This window comes from Anser anser, assembly GCF_964211835.1.
Source record: "Anser anser genome assembly, chromosome: 6".
NCBI classification, from domain to species: Eukaryota; Metazoa; Chordata; class Aves; order Anseriformes; family Anatidae; genus Anser; species Anser anser.
In genome coordinates, this window is record NC_139726.1 from 27,131,627 (window position 1) to 27,156,531 (window position 24,905).

Here is a 24,905-nt window from a genome sequence, read left to right on the forward strand (position 1 = left end):
CTGTCAGAGCGCCTGCAAAGTTTGTGACTTAATACAAGTCTAATTAACTGATTTGCTTATCCAAATGTGGAGATTTACACACTTTTGTAGAGGCAGCTGTAAAGTTATAACTTCAGCTGTTTATCATGCCCTGAGCCTTTAAATCTCAATTATTAAAGGTGGTGTTTAATGGCTGGCTGGAAAAGGGGTGGTTACCAGAGTGTTAATGGAGTGCTGCAAGCCAGGAAATCTATAATCTAATGCCTGTATAGAAATGAATGGCTCTAACAAAAGAAAATATAAGGGAAGGGGGCTGGGGGATGGGGAGGCTCTATTTACAGGCTACTTGTGCTGTTTAGGAGCAAATCAATACATGAGCAGTAGAGGAACAGTGGGGATTGAAATACTGCCTGAAGAAACCAATAAGAGCTGCTTGTTTTTAAGGTCTCCCTCTCCCCCCCAAAAGCAGGATCTTTCTTCTTGGATGTTGAGCCTTGCCTTTACTGCGAAGGGGAGAGAAGGGAATGACACTTCCCAGGGAGTTTAACAGAATGTCTGGACCTAGAAACAAAATGAAACGGAGGGAAAAATAACCAGCTACAGTCAGTTTCAAAAATCATTTTCCTTTTTTATTGAAGCATGATTTTACTACCCAGTTTGTGCCATCGGAGGCAGAATTGACAGCCATGCTTCATCATGGCAATGGGAGAAAACGCTGCAAGGAATGCTTTAATTTAAATGAGAGATGCTTTAAAAAAAAAAAAAGGAAAGAAAAGAAAGAAAGAAAGCCTGAAAGCTTGGTAATAACATTAATAACCAGTTCTTGTGGGTTTTTACTAGCCCACTAAAGATCAGACAGCGTGTTAAGATCCCAGCGGCTGAACAGTAAAGACCCAGGCCCAGGCTATTATTTCTTAGGAAGATTTTTTTTAATGACTTCTGTTATTTGTTGAAAAATCATTTTAACAGCACAGCTGAATAATCACCGTGCTTTAAATTCATTCTCTGTGAAAAATGAGAACAGGATAGAATTTGGTTTTACGTCTCTTTCAAAGCGCTGTATGAAAATGGCACAGATAGGAGTAGGCAGTGAATGGATAGGCTAATGGAGAAGGCTTCCCAGGCCTTCTTTCTGAAGTGGAATTTGGACTGTGGCAACAGAATTGCTTTTAAATCAAATGAAAATCTCCCAAACCACCGCATGACCTTTAATTTTTACCCTGGTAGCCTCCAAAAAAAGCATAGATCTGCAGTAGAGCTTAGGGTGAGGTGAAGACATCTGGATTTTTTGTGTTTCTGGCTCTTGTGCTGCTGCAGAGGGCCGGCGGTGGGATCTCACCTGTCTGTGCCTCTCTCCCTTCCCATTGGATGTCTGCTTTTTGGGACAGTAGCTGGCTTTTCTCGGGGCAAGGTTAGCAAGGTCCCTGCATCCACTGGAGTTACTGCACAGTACTGTGGTACAAATATTCCATAAGAGAGACTTCACTTGAGCATCTCACCCAGGTGATGACAGTTCTGCACTTGTTTGGCACTTCCCTATATTAGTTTGTCTGCTTTGAAAGTCAAAATTCAGCTGAGAAACCTAAAGCTTTTGCTTCTTTTGCTGGCTTCAGCCCTTTGAAAAGCTTTCTGTCCTCCAGTGCTGCTTGGCCTGCATCATCTTAGAAACGTGATGCAAGAGACCAAAGGCCAAGAACACTTTTAGTTTATAGCAAGAGCTTTTGGCCTCTGCTGATCTGCAAAACAAAAGACCAAAGGGACCTTAAAATCTCATCCAGGTCTCTCCCCGACAGAGTGCAGAGGTTCCTGAGCAACAAGCGTGATTGCTTAGCATTGAGAGTAGGTTACCAATGCCAAGAGGTTAATGACTCGCACGGTATTATGTTGTGTTGAATAATGAGTAACATATGAAATGACACATGTTGTAATGACTCGCTACTTAAAGTACCAATCTGCTTAAGACCCCTTTAAGCTTGAAGAGATCACAGAATAGCGATGTCTTGTTCAATAGGTGCTGCTTTATTTTATGCCTCCTGGTAGGGGAGATGTGCCATGCCTGAGAGCATACAAACAAAACAAGTGGTGAATTGAGTAGGAAGGATTATTGGACTAGTTGTTTTGAATGCTCATTGGGCATTTATAGAGCACCAGCTAACATATTTGGGGCTTGTTGCTGTTGATTTGAGTTTTTTAATCCTGATTATCACAGTTCCTATATTTGTAGGTTGGATTTAGGGAAGGAAAGAAAAGGGAGCTTTGCCTGCAGGACAGGATTATCAGAAGCTGGTCTGAGATCTTCTGTGGAAAATAAACTAATGCTGGAGCACAGGAGCAACACAAAGTGTTCCGTGGCTTTGTTGGTGATGGGAGGCAGTTTAATTAAATGGCAGCCTAAACTGTGATGTTAACCAATCTTTGACATAGTCTGGTCCCTTAGGGTTTTAGAATAACCACTTGTGTACAAAATAAGCTGTTGGTGCTACCATAAGAAATCTTAGTAATCTTGTAGTAAAGTTTAAAACCTGTCAGACAACTGTTTCCCTTTCTTACAGTTGGTTCTGCAGTCTACTTGTCTGCATGGCAAGTTTGGATCTGATGAAACTTTACACTTGGCCCCAGATGTAAAGATGAGTGGGACATCTGAATAGCTCCAATCACTAGTAGCTGCCCAGGTAGCTGCTGGGCCCAGCAGCTCTCAGAATTTGTCCCTCTGCAAATAAAAAAGACTCTGTTCTCTGGCCACTTTAAGGGTAGACTTCAAGTGGAGTAATATAAACTGTACAGTTGCATTCCAGGACTGTGGTGCTTTTGCTGTTTGTTTCTAAATATTCAAAGCCATAGTATTGTAGAGAAAGAAAAACTGCACACGTAACCTCTTATGTTCAGGCCAGTCAAGACCGCTGCTAAACTTTGCAAAACTGTGTGCAAGGGTAGGGAATCTGGCCTGCATCTCATCGGAAATGTACTCTTGCTTGAATATCAAACAAACTCGTATGGATCCCTCCTTCTCCAAATCCAAAACAAATACAAGTTCTTTAAAAAGGAGCGAGATTTTTCTGCTTTTTTTTCCACCAGTAATGCAGGTCGTGAAATGATCATTATTTTTATGGGACTGCAAAGCCTATAGAAGTCAAAGCTATGTAATATACATTGCAGAGTGTTCTGCTAATCCTGTCCAACCGCAGTCGTGCCTGGCCCAGGGAAGAGGGTCTGGTAACTGGAAACCTGACACTGAAGGAATTCCAAACACAGTCCTCAAACTAAAAACAGCTCTCTCCACATGGCATGTGCTACATGAGAGCCAGGGATTGTATTCGTTTATGTTATCTGATTTTTTAGCCTTGCGTTGTTGATAAAAGAACAGGAGAAGAAAGCACCTCCACCAGCTCAGCCCATAAATAATCTGTGTGTGGTGTGTTTGGGGTTAGTATGACATTGCTAGACATCTGCCTTCTACTGCGAGGTACAAGCCTCTCGCAGACAGGAGCCACAGAGCACTTCATTGCGTTGCAGATTCCTCCCAGCATTAAGATACCAAATTTGATTTCCTGTGGTTTTTTAAATGCAAAACCCATCATCGGCTATGGGAAGTATTGGTCTGAAACAGCAAAGAATATTTGTTACAGGAGTATATCACCTATTAAGATGTAGAGACAGACTTTAATGAAGCTCAGTCATGCAGTCATTTTTTTTGCAACCTGCAGTATTTTTTTGTATTTTTTAATGAACGTTGGATATTAAGCAACAGAATTTCTTATTGCCACAGACTACAAACAGCACTGCAATGTCTTTAACACTGTATCTGGAGAGAGAGGGACTACGTGGTCTTTTCAGTCAGTTGTTTTTAGCGTACATCAAGAACAGCTTTATAAAGACACAGTAATGTATTTGATACTGTAAGATTGTTTATTTGCATAATTTAATTCTTACATCTGCTCCTTTTTTCTTTAAAAGTAGATCCTCTTGGCTGAGAACAAACAGCTTGCAATCACGATGCGTACAATAGAGTTCTTCAGTGAGAATCTGGACACAGATAGGACCTTGTTGCTTTCTCCTGTTCTTTAATCACAGCCTGAGCTGCCTGATGCCATCACCCAGAGTCTCTGTATGTCTTGCTTAGACATGAAAGAGATTGCAGCCAAATGTGGGCTTTCCGTTTGCCACTTAGTCTGTGGCTGTCTTTGAAGTTTATTTCAAGAAGTACTCACTGACAAAGTAAGAAGGCAGTTTTTCATGTGAGATTATATCCCTTGCAAAATATTCCTGCAGCAGCTAGAAGGAGGCAGTGGTGTAAGAAGGGAGCATTCCCTTCCTTGCTTTTTACCAGGTACTAAGAATGTGACCTCTGTGATTCTCCCCATAGAACAGAGGCAAGAAAAACTCTTTTGTCATGATGAAATCCAAACCCCCAACATGATGGGGCACAGCATGAACAGCCAGATCGTCTTTTTGCTTTCCTTTGCTTTGAGATAACCCGAGCATGTGTCTTTGCAGCTTATGTTAAAGGTGACCTGCAAATGGGGGTTAACAATGAAACACAGTAAACCTGAAATGAAATGTGCTTTTTTTTTTCCTTTTTTTTTTTTTTTTACATTAGGTATTTAGGCCAGTGTGATGGGTATGCTCTACCCTGTGAGACTCTTGGCAACTGAAGAATCACTGAAATGGTGTCTTCTAAAAACAACAAAAAAATGAATTGTAGAAAGCAAAAACTGTTTTGGTTAGTTTTTTTGAAACGTACAGATACCCATTTGGCTTCAATGACTAAATATTATTTTGGGTAAAAGAAACCCTTCTTATGTATCCTGAATCCTTTAGTTCTGTTTTAAATAATTCCAGAAGCTTTCAAAAATTCTGCAGCAAAGCCAGAATATATTAGGTCTTATATGCTTTGTGCTTGAAAGGTAAATAAAGCAGAGATAGAAAAACAAACTAAACTATTTCAGACTTTACTTGTCATAGAGAAAAAAGAGGTGTACTGTTAATTGAGTGTCAATTACCTGCTTTAACTGCTTTACAAACAGGTTACCTGCTTTACTTGGACAAAGCTCCCTTTTGCTCTTAAAGCTCAAAATTAATCGCAGTTCTTACCCAGTCAGTCATGTAGAAGATAAACCAACAGAGCTGCTAACCAGCATGTGAAGCTATATGGCCAAACATGTCTGCAGCTACCTCTGCGTGATCTATGGTTCTGCTTCAGGGGAAGGTGAGATTTCTCTTCCTTGTGATAAAATGAACATTTTAAGGGGCACCTTGCATGTGACATTCTTGAGGGATGTATTTTCACATTACCCCACTAGCTTTGCCTTTTCTTGAAGATGGTGCTTCTGCCTGCTTGACTTCCACTGCTTCCTCAGTCAGCAGCCTCTGCTGTTAGCTAGACACGCATCACTGATGGATCTTCCACTGGAAGCCAACAGAACTGAACTGTCAGCAAAAACACTTTTTGAGCTCTGAGTTCAGTTCCTTCCCAGGATGTTGTGTCAACTTCCCCACCTTCTGCCTGCCATTAATTTCACTGGGCCCACAGGTCAAACAACTGACCAAAAATCTGGAAAACAGCTGACGGTCAGAGCAGCTCCTACGCAGCATGTCCTCTCGAAGGGCACACTCCTGGCCTGGTCCTTTTGAGTGGCTGGACCTGCTTGACCCAATTTGTGGATTTTTGATCAGTCCCCCGGGTCACTGATTTTCCACTTGAGGTTATTGGTTTGACCCCCCAAACCATGGGTCACTTGGGAGGTGTGATATGGCCCCGTGAACTCTGAACTCATCAGGAGCCTACAAAAACAGCAACGAAGGGGAGAAGAATTTCATTAGGGCCTCCTCAGAGGTGGCAGTGTCTGTGGAGGGGAAAGGCAGGGGTTGTTTTGCTTCTTGCAGAAATAAGCATAGCAGCTACAAGGGGCTGCCAAGTAGAAAGTGTTTGGTTTGAGTTGTTACGGCAATTTCTTTAAGGGTAAACAACAGCATGTACTTTTACACCATAAACTATCAAGTGAAAACGCTGTTTTTCCAGAGGAACCCTGCTTTTGCTGCCTGGAGCAGCCCCCAGTCTCCCAGACTTACTCCTAATGGTAACAGCATTTCTATAGTCAGAGCATGGCATCTAGAGATGGTTTTTCTACCTCAAAAAGCTTGACTTTCTGAGGGCTAATTTGAAGCACTTGGGGAGGAAAGGGCTGTTTTCTCCTGTATTCAAAGACATGCCAAATGGGGGTTCATGTCAGAGACTCCCCAGGCTGGTCGTTCGCACTGTGAGCAGCTCCCAGAGAGCAGATTTCACCAAGCATGGCTAGTAGGTGGGGAGGAATGAATCCTTAGGAAATAAATCAGCTTCTACATGCAGTGTTGGTCATAAAAGGGGAGAAAAGTGTCATCCTTTGTGGATTTGCATGCATAACACCCACTGCATCACCAGGGGAAGTGAGCTGCAGAGGGTGGTACAGCCACGAGGATATTTTTCACGAAATTTCCCCTGATCATGATGACTGGAGGCTGCCTTTTGGGCAGAGTTACCAGGGTTTACCCAGCTTTTGCTCATGAGAGAGTTCCAATAATCATTTATTAGATTACTGATTATATTATTGCCAAGGCTGCCAAAAAAATTGGCATGACTTCCCATCTTCCTGGGGATTTCCTAAAGGATCCGTGTGAAGTGGATTCAAGCCTTGTCTCTCTGCACAACCTCTCCTCCAGCTGCTACCCCCCAACTCTGAGGAAGACACTCAAGAGTGGTAGCAGCTATGGGTATTTCCCAGATAAACTGGTTTGAAAGAGAGCAGCTTGCATATTTATTTAGTTTCTAAGAAAGATTTTGCCCCTCGTTCAGGTTCCTCTGCAGTCTGCCTACACAGGAAGAGGTGGTATAACTGTAAGTGAACCGATGGTGGATTTAGTTTTCTTGCTTAGGTAACAGCAATGACGACTACGTGGCACAAGCTCAAGATGCTTGGGTGCATGCCTGAGGTCTCTGGCAGATCCTTGCTGCACAATTCTAGGTGAGAGCTGCCTGAATGTGCTGCCTCTGCACAGTCACACTTCCACCCAGAACTGGACTGCCTGAGCTTTCCTGGAAGCAGCTCTGCTGGGAGCCAAGCGGGCTGGCTGGATAGCAAAGCGCATCCCTCTCTTCCTGCCGCGTCCAGACCCATCGTGTGAGCTGAGGGATGAGCTGTGCTGAAGGCTCGGGATTTGATGCTCGTGGCTCTGTCCTGTTCTCTGCAGCCATTTTGGTACCAATTAATTTTGATTTCGTTATTCTAGGGTCATTCAATTTTGTAGTTTGATCTCTGTCCAAAAGCTGCCTGGCTTCTTGGTGAATTCTGGATCTGTGTCCAAGCTCAGTCCCATTTTAATGTGATCCACAAGAATTTGGTTGATTACAGCTGCTGATGAGAACATCTTTTAAAATCTAATAGACAGGATCTCAAGTGTTACCCTTAATTAAAAGGCGATGGATGTAGGTTTGACATTTGTTCTTGTTGGCTTGATGCTTGACACAAAGCAGTTCTTAACATTGCAGAAGCCTTTTTAGATTGGATGTGCATTTTTGTGCACAGAAGAATTAAAAGCTGTGTGTGATGGGACTGACTAGTGAACAAGCCTTCGTATAGAAATACGTGGAGCAACTCTTCGGCCTGCTGTGGAAATAAGGCTTCGTTGCAAGGCGTAGGTGTGTGAGCAGAGATAGCAGTTGTCTCAACACATGCGGTTAGGAGTTCTTTCAGTATCTCAGAGGGTGGCTTCAGGCCCTTCAGCACTTTGTCTGGACTGTCTCACAAGGAGAGAGAGGGGGGAAAAAAAGCCGAGAGTGCCTGTCTTTTATAATGTTCTGTTTTTAAAGCAAAAAGTCTCTGGGGATAATGGGGTCCTAAAAGTCCAGGGCCTGGAATTCTTCCTTTTGCTCTTTCCATTTTAAACAGGAAACATTTGCACTAAGTTATTCCAGGGGGAGAATTGTAGGTTCATTTCAAGGCAGATAATGTTTGTTCATTGCCTATGTCCATGATTTACCCCATGGGCTTAAACGAGTGCAGCAGAAAACCACATGTTTTGTTTTACTTCATGCAAAACAAGTTCCAGTGGAGTCTGGGAGTCCAGATTAAGAAAGGGGAGGCAAGCTTGTAAAATCTCTGTGTGAACAAAAGAGAGGCATTGATGAATTGTGAACACCTGATCTGCTGTACCAGAATGATGACTTTTTTTAATAAATCTATGGAAAGGCTATTTAAACAGTTGATGAGTTTAGTCCCAAACCCACAGAGCAGGTGTAATTGATTTATATTTTCGGCCCCTGTTTTGGGTCAAAGCCCTGCCTTCTTCCTTCAGCTCACACTTGGAGAGGAGTTTCCTGTGCAGTCAATGGGAGGTTTTGCCAAAGTGCAAAGGCATTTGCAATCAGACTGGCAAAAACTCCTAATTGAGTTGAACTTTTGTGGGTACTCTGGCGACATGTCTGTGAGAACAATTATTTTTGCCATTTCGAAAGTATCACAAGTTAAGCTATACTAGGAAAAATACCAGTCCTTCATTAGTGCAAATCATGGAATTAAGATGCAGAAAGCTACAGAGAGGGCTCGGTGGCACATCCTCAGGGATGACATGTTCACATGTTGCTTTTCACGTGAACTAGAGCTTGTCAGATCCATACTGATGCAGATAAGTTACAGACAGGTTACAGAGCTTTTGTAATATCAAGCCTTCCAGATCACAGGAGTTGTTTTTTTTTGAAACCCCATTGGCAGCTTGCCCATTGCACACAGGTATAGTAGTCTGACATCCCTTGTGTTTCTTCCAGGAGTTCCAGTTTTTCCAACTATAGTGTTTGGAAAGCTTTACGGTCTGACATGTTAGGAGAAAAAATAGTGGGAAATGGCTTGGAAAGCGTGAATATTTGTGCATGTAAAGCTTATGGGATTTGCAGACTTGCAGACCCAACTCATCTGTTTATCCTCAGGCCAGATAAGATTCAGTCAAACAAGCATTGTTTAAAGGAGCTTTGTTTCCATTATGGCAAATGGATCACAGGAGGCTGAGTTTGGGAGCTGAAGGGCTCCAGTGCTCCCCCATTGTAAAAGGGCCGTGATGTGTGCTGGACCCTTCTTCCAGCGTCCTGGGTGTTGCAGACTTCTGTAGCTTGCAGGTGGGAGGGTTGTTATCCTTCAGGAGTTCTTTTGACTCATCTGGACATGTCATGGTTGAGGTGGCATTTCCTTTCCCAAAGTACACATAGACTCCAAGCACAATAATGTGCCGCTAGGCTTGTAGACTGCCTTTTTATGTGCTTTATTGTGTTTTTCCTCCTCAGGCGTGGACCTGCAGAACCACTGGAATATTTAACAGGACCACGAGTAATATACAAAGAGAGAGATCTTCCCTACTACCAAGGAGGACAGCCTGCTGTCCACCCGTCTAAGGGGAACTACATCCGCGCACCAGACACGAGAGTGGCAGAATTGAGGTACCCCCAGTACTACCCAGCCCAGCCCGTTGCAAACCAGCATAAAGGACCCCTCCGGCAGGACGTGCCACCTTCCCCTCCTCAGCCCCACCGTGCACCAGCTTATAATGAAATTGTCCGACACCGTGGGACCAGTCCAGACCAGTACCAGTACAGGCAACAGGATCCCAGGCAGAAGAACCCCATGACAGCAGCTGTATAGCCACGCACTGGACTTGCCAGCACAGCCCGGGAGGACTCCCGTTGGACATGGGCCTTTTAGAGTTGTTCCACGCGTGGCTGCCTGTAAGAACGGCATTAGACCTGGAGTCGTTTGTACTGAGCTGGGCTCAGCATAGGTGCTTTCTAACAGGCGAACTAAAGCCGCGGGAGGTACGATGTTTTTGAGTACGTGAGGTACCAGACAGTTGAGTATTTTTTAATTCCTTTTTAAAAATAGAAAGTGGCTGCTGGAAATGAAGCGCAACACTTATTACACCTCAGGGCTATTTACCGAATCCGGTTGCACCTATACAGTGCACAGCTGCCTGTATGAGGGCAGCGGTGCCACCGGAGTTTACTTCAGAGCACTGTTGCAGAGCCTTTAAGTAAGAACACAGCATGCAGTGCGGACTTCTTGCGGAGCTGGGGATCTTGTGTAATCAATCAGCTGACCAGGGACCTCGTGGAGTTAGCGGCCATGTTCCAGACTTGTTGAGACCAGCAGCTCTGTGTGTTAAGGATGCTGCAGTTCCAGATTTGTAATCTGGCCTCTGTCTTCCTCTTTCTATTTGATGGTGGCAGCAATTTATCTTGTAGCCTTCATTTTTCTGCAGTTTGCGTAGCAAGATTCTCCTCTTATTGCACCTGCTGCATTTGGAGTAAGGCAAAAAGTTTTATCTACCATGCTTGAGCAGGCTCGCAGAGGACAAGGCAGCCGGCCATCTGAGAGGTGTGTGTCTAGGTGCATGTGTGTCTGTGAACATTTCTTAGTTATACAGCGTGCACTCTTTAAATGTAAACCCCAGAGATCAGATCCTCAGTTGTTCTCAGCAAGTGTCACTCTTGGGTTTTCAGTGGAGCTAGCCTGAAGTGGCTGTGGAGGTGACTGCGGGCGTGGAGCCCATAACTCACGTTAAGTTAACGTATCAGGTGCTGCTTTGGCTCAGGCAGGGCAGCCCAGTTCCCGGCCCACTCTGGCCAGGAAGACAGCCAAGTGCCTGCCAGCAGCGTGAGTCGATCGAGTGCCTGCGCCCTGCCCTCGCCAGCCTGCTGCCACAGGAAGGCACCTGTCAGAGCGGGGCTGCCCGCAGCCTCCGCAGAGAAGCTCAGCCTCAGGCGGTGCCACGTGCCAAACGGCTCCAGTTCCTGCAGTCAGGGGCCAGCAGGGAGAGAGGCTTTTCGCAGCGAGAGGTGAGGAAAAAAATGAGGAAAGCAACAGGGAGAGCTTTGAAACCTTGGGGCCCCGGAGGAAGAGGAGGGAATAGCTGTAAGCGGTGAGTTATTTGCAAGAGTACATGGGAAGAGAGGAGGTAGGAGGTGGGTGAGTGGGGAGCTGGGGGCACACGATGCTGGGGCACTTGCCCGGCTCCTTGCCCCGTGCAGCCTGGGCTTGCTGTGCAGCCAGCCTGCCAGGAGGCCAGAAATACACGATGGCAGTCACAGAGACATAGCTACCTGGCCCAGCAGGGCTGGGTGCCCTCAGAGGTTTATCTCAAGGATGTTGTTGCAGGGAAACCATGCAGTCTTGCCACCTAGCAATATGAAGTTGCCAAGTGCCCTTAATTCCTCAACTTCTGTCTCTTGGGAGTGTTACTAAATAGTTTGGGCTCCTCTCCTCGTCAGGGAGAGACTGTGACCAAGCCAAGGATTAAGTGCAAGGATTTCTTTGATGTCTTTTTGACACCTTTGGTATGCAACAGATTAAATCACATAGGTCACTTCTAGGTGTTAAATATCACAGGAAGATCTATCCTGCCAGGAGCGCGTCCCTTTACTAGAAATCCCTGGGAAAAGGCCTCATTAGAGTAAGAGATCCGTAAGGCGCACGGCAGGGCGGGTTTGTGTGCTCCTGCTTTCCAGGGGCCACAGCCGCAGCTAATGGCCGTGATGAGGGTGAGCATTTATCCCTGTCAGCCCGTTGCTTGTGTGCTGCCAGCGCCAGGAAGAGTCTGGGAGCATCTGCATCCGCCCTGCTGGCCCGTGAGCTCCTGCAGTTGCATTCACACTGACCTCTCCCCACCAGGCAGGCTGGAAGCGGGGGAGAAGCAGCTTTGGGGTGGTGGTGGGGGGGATGTCTCTGTGACTCAGATGCAGGGCTGGGCTCCCTGGGGCAGGGGCAGGCGAGCTCTAGATCCAGTCAGGAGGAAGCGTTGGTGGGAGGGAGAGGAATGCAACCGATCATGAAGCAAGTATGTTTGGTTCTTGCTCCATTTCTTTCTGCCCTCTTCCCTAGAAATGTAGGAGGGAAAACCTCTGGAGGGAGAGGTTGGATGTAAAGCTGGGTGTCTCTCAGTACCCTCCATAAGTAAGGCACATTCCCCAAGGAAACTCTGCCTGTCGCATACGTGCTGTATGCAGCCTTGTACTTCTCTAAAAGAGTTTTAGATGCTGTAGGATACTCAGCCAGGACTTGGCAGCCACAGGGTAGATGCTGGTGTTATGAAGCCCTGCTGAAAGTGAAGCGAAAACAAATTAAAATACTTTCCTTTCCCTGCTTGAAATATAACCCCTGATACATTTGATCCAGCTGTAAAGAAACTAATATGTTTGCGACAGTGGCTTTATCAAGCCAGGCCACAATTAAGAACAGCTCTGAATATAAGCTACTGCCTTTATAAATCACTCTCAACTAACCCTTCAAATGGCATCGCAGCACAGTGAGCAGAACTTATTTACAGTATTTCAAGAGCCAGGGCCAAATAAAATCTGGATGGAAACAGCTCCTGGGTTATTTATAGCCTTTGAAGGACATGCGCAATTGTCTCCCCGTAACCTGAATCTTCCCTTAACAGCTCCCCTTGACTGCATCAGCTCCGCTCGGTTGAGGCAGTCAGATCAAACCAACAACTTCTGAGCTGTTAATCTTATCCAACAGGTTATTAAATGATGCTTCGGCTGTTAGATCAGTACAGAGCTTCTTCCTTCTTCTGAAAAAAAACAAAATAGCTACAAGCATAATATATGGATGCATCCTACAGGTGAGGAGCTAAGGAGGAAGAGCAGGCTGTCCTAGCTGGGGGAACAAGACCAAAAAGTATCGCAGAGCATCTCCTCTATCTTTGGTGCCATTGTTCTGAGAGAAAATTGCCATTTGCTGGTTTAATATCTGATAGAGGTATGGTATTTTCAAAAGTATAATGTGTAACTACAGTATATATAGTCAGCTTCTCTGCAGTGTAAAATGTATGATTTTAGCACCATATTGTGGAAAAATATGTACCGTGCAGAATTCACGAGGTGCTACAACTGACGGTTGAAAATACACACTTGCAAAAATCCAAAAGAGCCGTTAAGTAACAAGTTGTTCTTTTCCCCATATGTCCATATGTTTGGGAAAATTATGAGTCTCAAATGCTCTTGACACGTAATTGCCTCACACTCCCTCATCCAAAATGTGCCAGTCCAGCAGCACAGTTCCTGACGTAGGGGGTGTGAAGGGAGGGCTGGGGCTTGCGGCAGGAGCGGCGTGCCATAAGTGTGCGTGTGAAGGGGAGTGAGGGCGAGGGGGAGAGGCACGCTCCTGCCTGAAGCTGGAAGCTTTGATTTCCTGAGCTGGTGTGTGCAGCCGGCAGCTCTGGCCCTGGCATGTGGCCAGCCAGGCCCAGCAGTTGAAAGATGAAGATATACGGGAAGAGCCTGTGGATTTTCTGAGTGACCACCCACTAGTGACCCGTGGTCTCGGCCTGGGAGCAGACATTACCACTGTGATATAATATAAGGCAGGAGTCTCTAGGCACCCCTTGAATGCATAAAGAAATAGCAATTGTCCTTTGTGGGGAAAAAGAGGAACTAAGCATTTTAATTAAAAAAAAAATGCTCCTGCCTTGAAGAATTGCGTGCAGCTCTGCATTCCGATTCACTCCAGCTTCCTGAACTAGAAATAGCTTCACATGCTGCCTAATTTTTTTACAGATGAATTGTGCTACCTCCTCCTTCCAGCCGTCACAGATTTGTTTATCAGAAGGTTAGTGCTGTGAGTGAATCCCATCAAGTGCTCTGCCAGGGCCACATCCTGATGCTCTGCTCTGAGCAGGGGCTGCTTTGCGCTTTCAAAATGCCCTACACCTGTGCTCTCTGCCACAGTTTTTCTGCAGAGTCTCTAAGCCTTAAGTGCAAAGTTGGAAGGACTCTTTACTGTCTGAATTTAAAAACACACTTTTTTAGACACTTCTGTGTTATTTTGGCGGAGAGGAAGGTGTTTATGGTCCTGACAATACCGGTATGTTTAAGCAAAACTGATTTCAGAATCATGTGTGATTGTTTTGGGGGAGAAATTCAACACACAATTTGAGAGTTTTTTTCTAGTACCACATCAAAGATTTTGATCTTTTGTTACATATGGCTATACAAATTTTACCTGTTTTATTTTGCAATAAAATAAAGGCTTTAAGACTATATATGATTATGTATTTGCATGTTGAGTCTTTCTCTGCTTTGGATCTACAAAGTCATCCTCACCTCTGGATGTGATCTGATGTTAGAAGACCGTGTGCGATCAGGCCGGATCAGAATTGGTAAGGTGACACCAACAGAACAAACCACAGCAGCCATGTGCTGATTGTAGAAAAAAAAAAAAAAAAAACAATCACCAAGCTTCATGTGATTCATCATTAAATCTGCATTGTCTTCAGCTGTAGAGACGGAGTCCTGATTTCGTAGCCCTGACTGAGAGGTGGAGAGAGAGAGAAAGAGAGAGAAGTCCCTTGCCAACTCAACGAATTCAGCTTAGGCAACTGCATGTTCATTGCTAGAGTTCCCCAGGCAGCTTCATCTCAACGTCCAGCTCTTGTTGTCAGTGAGGACCGGGCTGTTCTGCAGCCATGTAGCCTGTACCAGGTCCAGCTAGCTGCGGCTGTATTTCAGCGAGACGGCTGCAGCACTATCTTCCCAGAGATTTAGGACTCCTTGAAAGTTTTACACAGGTACTTAACTTGAGGTACGTGGGTCATTTTGCTGAAGCTGATGGCACTACTTTTCACGCTCCAGATTATGCACAAGCATAAATCTTGGTAGGATCAGATCTATGGGTTGCAGAGCATACTGAGATTCAGGCAAGGGTGTTATGTTTATGTTAGATGATGTAATATTCAAAATAGTACATATTTAAGTGAAAAGTCACTAGAACGGGGAGAAAAAAAGAATGTAGCATTTATGAGATGCAAATTTTGCTGTGAAGAAAACGAATAAAGAACAAAGTGGAAGGATAGAAAAGTACAGAAGGTTTACAACACAAGATATGGGTAAGTTAAAATGAAGGTGTACTGCATTCCAAAACATTTTGAATGTAGATCTTGGCATTTATGGCAGACACTGTTCATGGGCAACTCTGAGTCCATTTTAGCCCATATTAAATTATAATTCATGTAGGCACCAATTTTAAAAGTTATAGAGTCATGATTTGCACTCATTGCTAAAAACTGGACAGATAAAACACCGATGCTTGAGTTTCTCCTTCTGCTCAAGTGAGACAAGTTATACAGAGTGGCAAAAGACAAACTGAGAGTGTATTAAAACCTGAGAACTCAGTGATCAGAGTTTCATAAAGTGCTCCTTTGGGAGAGACAGGATTGCTCTGGGAATCAGGTAGAAGTGATCAAGGAAGAGTGGGAAACGATGGAGAGTCAACTGGAGCAAAGGAGAAGGGATAAGAAATTAGAATAGGGTGGAATGGGGGGCAGGGGAGAGGGCTGGGGAGAGGCACCATGTGATGGCGGGGAGAGAGGATTGTCCCTGACATGTGCAGTTCACATGCCAACAAGGAAAGTGACATTTCCAATACGCTGACCGTTGCTCCCCAGTTCCCACTTGGCACCGCAGGCTTGGGATACCGATCCACTAAGCCCATCATGTCAGGAACTGTTCGCAGCACAAAGCTGTCCCTGCCTTGGGGAAGAAACGGAGGGGCAAGAAGGAATTGTAAGGAAACCCATTAACCATGCCCATGGAGAGAAAGACAACCCTTGCTGCCCCCTCCCCTAGGTTACATCGTGCTACCCAAATCTCCAACCTGCCTCCCTTCACCTCCCTGGGTATCACTGCCACCACTGCATCCCCTTCTCTCCCAGATTCCCCCCTCTTCTCAGATCCACTCTGAGCTCTCAAGTCCCCCCAGAGCCACGTTGACCTTCAAACACAACTTTTGCCTTCACTGCTGAGAAGCCTTGGGCCATCTGTGGGTGTAGGTAACCAACACCAAGAGTTTTCCTGGCACCCGAAAGCGATACAGAGTCAAAGCATGTGGCCTCTGGAGCAGGCGTTCTCGTGCAGCATGGGCTGGGGCTGAGCCACTGTTACAGACAGGGACAAATTGCGGTCACTTTCGAATCAGCTGCTTCGTGGGTATAGATTGCAAGAAAGACACAGATTTTTATCTCCACGGTCATTTTGCTTGTCTAGAGTGAGTCTTTGACATGTACGAAAGCTGTTCTATTGCTGGCCTGGCACAAAATTCCTGAACCGGTTTCAGGGGCCAAAAAGGTGATTGTAGTCTTTAAAACAGAATTAATTCTCCAAACGTTCCCAAAATATGCCTGACAAACTAACCCAAGACAGACGAGTTGGCTGTGCTCACAAAAAAAAAAAAAAAAAAAAAGCTCAGTTCAGAGGAAACAGCCCTGCTTCGCTTTTCCAGAAGAATATCTGCATCTGAAAGAAAATAATTTATTGGGAAATATGTACAGTAGAGTAAAATTGCAAAATAAGATATTCAATGGGGATTCTATATAAATCTGTGCCCTTTGCCTCCAGCAGGTAATGAATAAAAATGATATAAAGAAGCAATGAACTTTCAATGTTTTATATTTAAAATACATTTTGTGAGGAAAACAATGTGCCATAGAAGCAGGACTGAAAGGTTCTCCAAGATAATGCCAGCAACTGCAAGATGTTAGCAGCATTGTCGTGTAAGTTTCAAGGTGTGGGTTTTTAATTTTCTCTTATGAATCACAGAAGCAGTCGTGAAAGCTATCATTAAAATTCATTACAAGAAAAGTAAACTTACATTATAACCTACCCCATTCTTCTCCAAATTCTGGGTACTGGTTAGGAAGCACTGTCTGCTTCTCTGCCAAAACCTTATCTACGCAATGAGATTTAATCTCTAGGCTCTGTTAAATCTGAGTTTTCATACATCACATCCTTCAATCCAGAGTACAAAAAAAATAAAAAATAAATAAACCAATATTGCTAATCTAAATTGCAGCCGAGATTTTCAGACCAGCAAGCTATGATTTTAAGAGGCTTCATCTGCCATAATTTTTTCTAGGAATGAAAAGAGAATAAAAAGTAGATCAAATATGAAGACAGCAGATTATAAGTAAATAAAAGTAAATAAAGCAGCCCTCATTCCTTCCCTTTCCCCTTCCTGCTAGGTATGTTGCTATACATATACGTACGTGCATATATATTTAGGTATTGCTGCTTTTGATCTAAAAACCAGTTTGCTCCTCCCATATATTTCCAGCCATTCCCTCTCCAAAGGAAAGAGAAGTCAGGAGGAACAGCAGTATATGCACATGAGAAAAACTGGTTAAAACAAATCATGAGTGGATGGATGTACAGAACAGCCAGGACTGAGCCATACACAGCAAAGCAAGCAGGAGGTGTTCAGACAGAGCAACGTTTCCACATGCTACGTGTCGGCCCAACGCCTGCATCTCTGTAAGTGGCAGTTTGCAGAGGTGGGCTGGGTGTGCAGAGAGGTCCCTGCCCTGGCTGGGGCAGGGTGAGTGCTGTGGGGCAGCTGTGCTGCAGCAGGTGAGTGCTGTAGGGCAGGCACCAGGGCCATGGCATGGTGGCAGTGCGTTCACTGGCCTGGCCAGGATGGGAAAGGTTGATATAATAAATGAGAGTCAATCCTGAAGCTGTTGTAAGGTTATGTTAAGCAGACTGACAGCCTGCTGGTTATTCAGTATACAGAGGAAATCAAAGGTGCTCTTAGCATGTCCAGTTGCCAACTCTACATTCAAGTTTGGCCAAATAAGTCACAGCTACGAGAATATTAGGTTCAAGTAGGGTATTTGGGTCCATTAGGAGGCACGCATACTCTTAATCATGGAATGCGTCTCTCCTTGCTTCCCTCCTTGTTCCTCGCTTCCATCCCTTGCGTGGAAGCAAGTTCCCTGTCATTTTCTTTATGTATAAGAAAAGGACACTGAGGCCTGAGTCCAATGTGCATTTAACCCAGTTATGCTGCCAAGCTCCCCTTCCTACCCCATCCCTACCTCCTAGCACTTGGTCCCACCCCATCCTCCTTCTTTTCTCCTTCCCCAGCTGTAAGGATTTTCTTTGCTGTGAGAGGACAAAGATAACAGAGCTGCTATTGGGAAAAAAATCATTTTTCTTCACTGGGCTGTTTTTATCGTGTGCTGTTTCCCAGCTCAGTCACCCAAATTGCTTTAATAGCACAACAGAGTGGATAGAGCAGTGATGGGAACAAGGCTGGGAGGGTTAGGATGAGTTGGAAAGTGGTTAGGTTGTCGTTGCTACAAAACAGAAAAGGAAAAGAAAAGCAAGAATGCTAAATCACAGCCAAAGCACAATGTATTTAGGGGCTTGGATTTGAAAAGCCAAGCACCATCTTCTGCAACGGTTACATTCCTCTGCAAGTTTACTTCTGGCCAAGTTTCCTGTGAGCAGAGGCAGCATTCGCTAAGCTTGAATTCCTGAGGCTCTTGCTTGTGGATTTTCTTCTGTGTTCAGCATTAAAAGAGGGGAAATCATGAGACTTAACTCAGGCTGTGGCTTTTCCCCTTCCTGGGATGGTGGAGGCACCAAGGAGCCCTGGAACCCATCATGTGGGGGGTAGCACACGTCACCTTGGTGGCCTGGGGACATGGGTACCAGGGAAGACAGGGCAGTGGTGGGCCCATCTGGGCAGGACACACTGAGGTTTCCACTACCTCAGCTCAGGATGGCTCCCCGTTCCTGCTCTCTCTGTCAGAATTCCCAGTTCATGCTCTCTCTGTCAGTGAGGAGGTGTTGGTCCGTCAGTAGCTGCGCTGCTGCTGCCAATGCCACCAAGTGTTTGTGGCAGTGCCATTGCTCTGGGCTGCAGCCCCGGTGTGACTCCCAGCTTCACACAGGGAAAGGCGCTGCCCAAGGGCTCCCGTGTGAGGAGTAAAGGGGGCAGCGAGGTAGCAACCAGAGCAGCAGGTCACAAAGCACGGCCAAGGTGGTCACTGTCATGGCAGCGGCTCTAGCACGGTGTTTTATTCATCACTTTTAGGGCGTTTTTATTCCCCTGGCAGGGGCTGGCTAAGGGATGCCAGCAAATGATTCAAGTCACCCTGCAACGTGGTTTTTGTCAGTCACGGGCTTGGCCGGCAGCAGTGACATTTGGGCAGGGCTCCCTGGGCCCCGGAGGCGCCGGAGGAGCGTGTTTGCCAGCTGAGCTCCGGGGTCCTCCTGGCCCTGCAACCACCAGGAACAAAGGGGGCCCTCAGCCCAACATGGGCAGTGTTTGGGGCGATGTTTTGAGCAGGACGTCTTTTGTTTTGTCTGTTTGGTTACGTGTGTCCTCTTGGATGCTTGTACTGAACAAGAGTCATTTGTTCTCTCACCAACTTCAACAAGGTTGAGTCCAGCTGGATTTGTGTTTTAGGTGTAGAGAGCCAACAATGCGCCCATCAGCTGCCCTGTCCCAGAGAGCTGGGCACAGTGTTGCCTTAAGCACTTCTGTGCCTAAGGAGTGGGAGTGAGAGGCGGCACAGGGCCCTCAGCTTTGGGGGTTGTTTTGATGCTTTATGTACCCATGATACTTAGCTGCCAAGTAATGTACTTGTTTGCTTTAATTTATTAGCCTTTTTTTTAAAAGCAAACAACAACAAAAAACAACACTTCCACTTAGTTCACTCTGCTCCCTGCACCTCTACCTCGCCCTTCTCCCAGTGCCTCCTGTAGCCAGAGCCTTGGCTCACAAACCAGAAAGCAGATCGGTGTGAAAACACAAAATGGGCACAAAAAACGCCCGGAGGGAGGACAGGCACATTGCTTGTGTCCCTGTGCAAGGCCGGCAGGCTGTGGACAGGGTAACTCTGGTGCGGGCAACCACATGCTGGGTCCCTGCTGCCTCCGTCGGGTCTGTGCATGGGGGTCTCCTGTCACAGCGCAGCGCTGGCTGGTGACGGAGCAGGGCAGGGGCTCACTTTGCTTTCACTCCTGCTGTGAGTGCTCTCAAGCTAAGATGTTTTACGTTGTCCTTATCCTCAGAGTAATAAACGTTGTGCTGTGGGAGTGTAAACACAGGAAAGGAACCGGACAAAAAAAAAATCCAAAAAATTCAGGCTGGTGCGGTGCAGTCAGGACATTTCTTTTCCTAACAGGATATGGGATCAGAGGAAAAAAACTATGCATCAAATCGCGTGTGTCCAGGGGGCAGGGGGCAGCAGGCAAACTAAGCAGGCTGTTGGCTGGGCTGGGAAGCCCACGCCATGCAGCAGCTCAGCAGCAGGTCCCCGCAGTGGTGTGTGCCCACAACCGGGGCTGCAGGGGGTGGGGAGGCTCTGTGGGCCTGGCTGTGGCCTGTGGAGGTCCCGGTTCGGTTCGGCACCGCCGGGGAGCTGACCAGCGGCTGGGGGCCCTTGGCTGCTCCAGTGAGCAGTGGCAGGAAGGGCCAGGGGCTCCGTCCACTGCTCAGCACCAGCCCCCCACCAGATTTGGGACACCTCAGAAGAGCACTCAGCATTGTAATTCCTGTCAGCCAGGGTCCCCTCTGATGTCTGCTCTGTGCATGCACGGCACGCAAGGGGCTGGCTGCCCCATGCAGCCCCTGAGGCTGGGCTGTGCCGGAGGAGAGGTGGGATCCAGGCTGCCGGGCTGCAGACAAAGCCAGGAAGCTGTTTCTGGTCAGGCATTTCAGGGGAGGGCATGATTTCCACAACAATAAGTGCATCTGATTATTTGATTAAGGGGAAGATGCGGTCCCCACAAGGAGGGCCTCACACACAAAGGAGGAATAACTCATGTCCCCGCTGAATGGGAAGCGGCCGCTGTGACAGGGCAGGAGGGTGAGTGCAATCTCCTACCGAGGCTTTGATCAGCCGGGGTTAAGCACGGCGGCTGCTAACATGGCTGAAAACCAACCGGCAGAAGGAGGTTCCTGCTGCAGCATCATGCCAGGCCCCCTCCCAGCCCTCTGCTCCTCTTTTCCACAGTCCTTCACCCTCTGTTTGGAGGGACCTTCCTGGCAGGTCCTGCCTCCTGGCCTCCACTGGCTCTGGCAGGGCCATGTCCATGCTGAGCCCCACTGTGCTGGGCACTGCAGCACATCCCTGTATTTCTACTGTTCATGCATCCCCATCTCTTTGATAAGCTGGGGAAAGAGGCCCCTTGTGTCCCCTTGTCTCACCCCTCTGCTATGACTAAGGTGGAGAGACGGTGAAGTGTGGAGTTGGCAGGGCAGAGAGGGTCGTTTTCCATTTCCACCTCTCCTGGGCACTTGCACAATCTGTTTGTGGTCACAGGCACTTGGGGTTCCTCCTGTCCCTGGTGTGGTTGAGCCATCCCCCTTCACCCCAGCAATGAGAGGCCCCTGGGGACACGGCTGCATTTCAAGAGATGATTCTTCTCACTGGTACCAGCAGCTGGTGATCCAGTGATTAACTGATGGTCCTCGGTAGAGGCTGGATGAAGTGTTCAGTGTAACAGTTTTACAGCTGTCCTTTGCCTTCCCAAGACAGGCAGACCCAAAGCCTCGGCAACCCAATAGCTTGACCCACACGAGTCCTTCCTGCAGGAGAGCCCCAGGGCACAAAGGCACCATGTGGGTATAGAATGGGCTCGGAGATCTGAGCTGCACCCTACTCTCCCTTGGACGGAGCTACAGTGCATGTAAAAGTAACTTGTATTTGGCCCACAGAATCATAATACTTGGAAGCAAGAGCAAGAAGGAGATGATTTGGCACTCCACGGGGATTAGAGTTCTCCAAGATCTTTACAAACACAACACACTTAACCCTTGCAAGAGAGAGAAACCCTACTCATTTGCATGGAGGGGAGCACTGGCTGTACATGGAAGTCACTGGCACTCCAAAAGCAAAGTAAGCCCCAAAAATAAGAAAAAAACTATTCAAATACATGTCTCTACACAGAGTTGTATTGCATGGGTGCAGCTTACAGATCAGCAAACAAGCCCTGAGAGTTTGAGCCCAGGTTACATCTAGGAGTTTATCTAATAGGAAAAAAAATCTTCACCCTTTGATGTGTGTGTGTTCTGTGAGGATTTGTGTGGTCATGCTGTGGAATGGATTGGTCCAGTGAAAGCTTGTGCTTTGCATGCCTCATAGCCTCTCTCACTCCCCAGGCTTTGTGCAGCCAATGCCACGAGGTTTGCCACAGTGCATTTGTCATCCCACCCTCAGTAAATCATCCCAATATCATCTGGCTCAGAGCTCCTAGGAATTTGGACAACCTTGACAGAAGGTATGGATAATGGACTGGGAAATCCAGTGGAAGAGTCTTGGGGAACATGAGAATGTAAGATAGGACGCTTCCCCGATCTGCCTTGAACCTGAGGTCTCCTCCTAAGAGTGCAGCTAGAGAGCATCCCTTTAAATGGACACTACTTCAGAGGTATTGACTTACCAGTGGCCTGGGTACAACTCCCCATGAAACTTCAACCTGTGATATGCGTGTCGCTAAGAGACAAACAATACCATCTGCAGCCTGCCCCTTCTAGATGTCAGCTCTGTTTATAGAAAAGAAGGGGGTGGTGAGTGTCTGTTAAAATGTATTACTTCCTGACGTCATTTTTGAGAAGTCATATATTATAGTGGGACTAGTCAGTCAAAACTGTCTAATGGCACAGTGGTCAGTGCTCCTTAACTTCTTCCTCTCAGCGGCTGCTACAGAGGGACAGAGATGCTAAAAATAACATTTCTGTCCCAAAATATCTTGACTTATTTAAGAGTGTATGTGTAGAGGGAGTGCTAATATTTCACGTAATTTGTGCCCTGTGACATATGTATCCCTGGGGAAGCAGAGCTCTCTGGAGACCTGCGGGGAGAGTGGAGGAATAGAAACCATGAGCTCAAGGAACAGGAAAAATTTTGAGGCACAAACGGAGATGTTTGTGTCGCCTTCCCATAACTGCAAGCTCTGAGGCAATTACCAACAGAATCAATAGGTTCATCTTAAGCTAATGAAAAAAGCAGGTAAGAAAGATTCCTTCCCCATCCCGCACCCACATTCTCATTTACCTTGGGCAAAAAGCACAATAAAACATGCCTAGATATGAATTCTCCACCAGAACCAGTATTTTATACCCACTCGCAGAGGGTAAGTGACTTCATGTGGTATACTGCAGTGGGAATTCAGGCATGTAATGTAATAACAAGAAAGGATTTTTAGATTTGTCTCAGGAACCCTGCTAGCTCAGACGTTATAAAAGAATCCCAAACCTTCATGTCCATCCCAGTCTTAAAAAGAGTGAAATACATCTCCTGGTTCTTTATTTTGAAAAATTGCTGCAGGAAATGTGGGCAAACAGCACCTCACATCTGAACTGCACATTACCATCCCTCAGTTCTTTACTAGTGTAATAAAATCCCACAGCGCAACTGCTTAACCAACTTCTTTGCTTAGTAAGCTTTTCACTAGTCATCTGTATAGGATGTGGCAGCACAGAGTCCAAGCCTGAACAGGGGCTTCTAGGCAAAACCTCAAGGCAAGCAGGAAAGGAAAAAGGAAAAGTGCTGCCTCTGGGGGTGAAGCAGCAACACAACACAACAGAACAGGATAGGGCATGAAAAATACAGTATACACATAGAGCTGACAGCCATAACGTAACGTGACCCCAGTCACATTGGTATTTGATTAGCGAACGCAAAGGGATTGGGAAACAGCCCTGCTCTTAGGAGAAAGAAATCTTTCACATCCCTATAGTCAAGACCTCAGGTTTTTTTAGTTTTGTTTTTTTTTTTTTCTGGGAGATGGTATCTTAATGCTGTAGCAGAACAGGCTGTGCTACCAGAGCGCATAAGTCCCTACATGTCCCTGTACACAGGATTTCCCCCCGGGGTGCCAGCCGAAGGAGCAGTGGCTTGTGGCAGTCCCAGACGAGGTCTGTAGCAGGTACCGTAGTGCATTGTGAGCCCTCCTGTGTGCCCGCTGTGCTCAGGGCTGTGGCCATCACACCGCAGATGGGGAGAGCTTGCAAATTTGTGTGCTTTTTAGCTTGGTTACTGGCAGCTGGCTTTGGGGAGCTCCAGCTTTGTATGTTCGTGTTGCACAAACAGTGCAGTGTGAGTGCTTGTGCGCTCTCTTTGTGGAATCTCATGGAGGGACAACCAAGTCACATTCTCTGCCACGTCCTCCTCCCAGGGCTGCAGGTGGCTGGGTTTATCCTGCACACAAACCTGGTCAGCAGCCGGCAGCTCTGGAGAGGAGCTGAGTATTGCTAGCTATTCACCTCTCCCCAAGAGAACCATTTTGGGGGTTAAAATCAGAGGTGCCAGCTTTCCCCTTCCTCCTCCTCGCCCCCCTCTCTGCACTGCTTCTCTGCATTATTTTATTTCAGCAAAGCTCTGCTTTGCTCCTGAAATCTCCCTCTGTCCTGGCCTTTCATTTCCCTCGGAGTGAGATAAATAAATAAATAACGGTGGTCAAAAATGCATGCATGTAACAAAGCCTGGAGTGCCAGGAAGCAACTGGTGTGCCTGATTTTTCAGTGAAAGTCCAGGTGCAATCTCGGCAGCACGGCTACTGTCTGCCTTTCAAGCAGATGTCTTCATATAAAGCTCCCGCTGCCACCCCGCTCCCTTTGTGTGTCGGTGCAGGGAGGACGGGAGCGGGAGACAATATAAATTAATATCCATTGGAATGACAGCAGCTGGTGCCTTGCATAGCTGCAAACACGTGTCTTAGAAGTAGAGTGATTAGTCGTAAAACTGTAGAGCTGAATGTTTATGCTTGATCAATTACAGGAAAACAATGGATGGGTTTTTTTCCAAGTGGGAGGAGTGAGGGGAGGGAGTCTTCAGCCATGAGATGATTCTCTTCTTTTTCATATAATAATAGCTGCAGAGAACACGGGGCCTGCTTACCGAAGGGACTGGCAAAACAGCAGCTTCTGGAGAACCCACTGATTGCTGGTTCTCCACAGCACTTTTGAAAAACAAGATCTTTTTAGGCTTTAGACTGAAAACTTCGTAACATTTAAGAGGGACAGACTCAGCTGCCCAAAGCAAGGAGCATGTGGGAATGAATTAGCCAAAGTTTTATAGCGTGTGAGCACACACACGTTACATCTAGAGGCCTTCAGCTG

General features: G+C 46.4%; 1 protein-coding gene across 7 annotated transcripts in view; it reads left to right on the forward strand.

The window, feature by feature from the left end:
* Positions 1-14,050, forward strand: part of PARD3B (par-3 family cell polarity regulator beta) — a 536,941-nt gene extending 522,891 nt beyond the window's left edge. For all 7 annotated transcript variants that reach the window (XM_083842794.1, XM_083842789.1, XM_083842795.1 and 4 more), the window contains one exon: positions 9,290-14,050. In XM_083842794.1, coding sequence (XP_083698920.1) covers positions 9,290-9,644 — 355 coding nt within the window. In that variant the 3' untranslated portion in view covers positions 9,645-14,050. The remainder of the gene's footprint in view (positions 1-9,289) is intronic.
* The last annotated feature ends 10,855 nt before the right edge of the window (positions 14,051-24,905 follow it).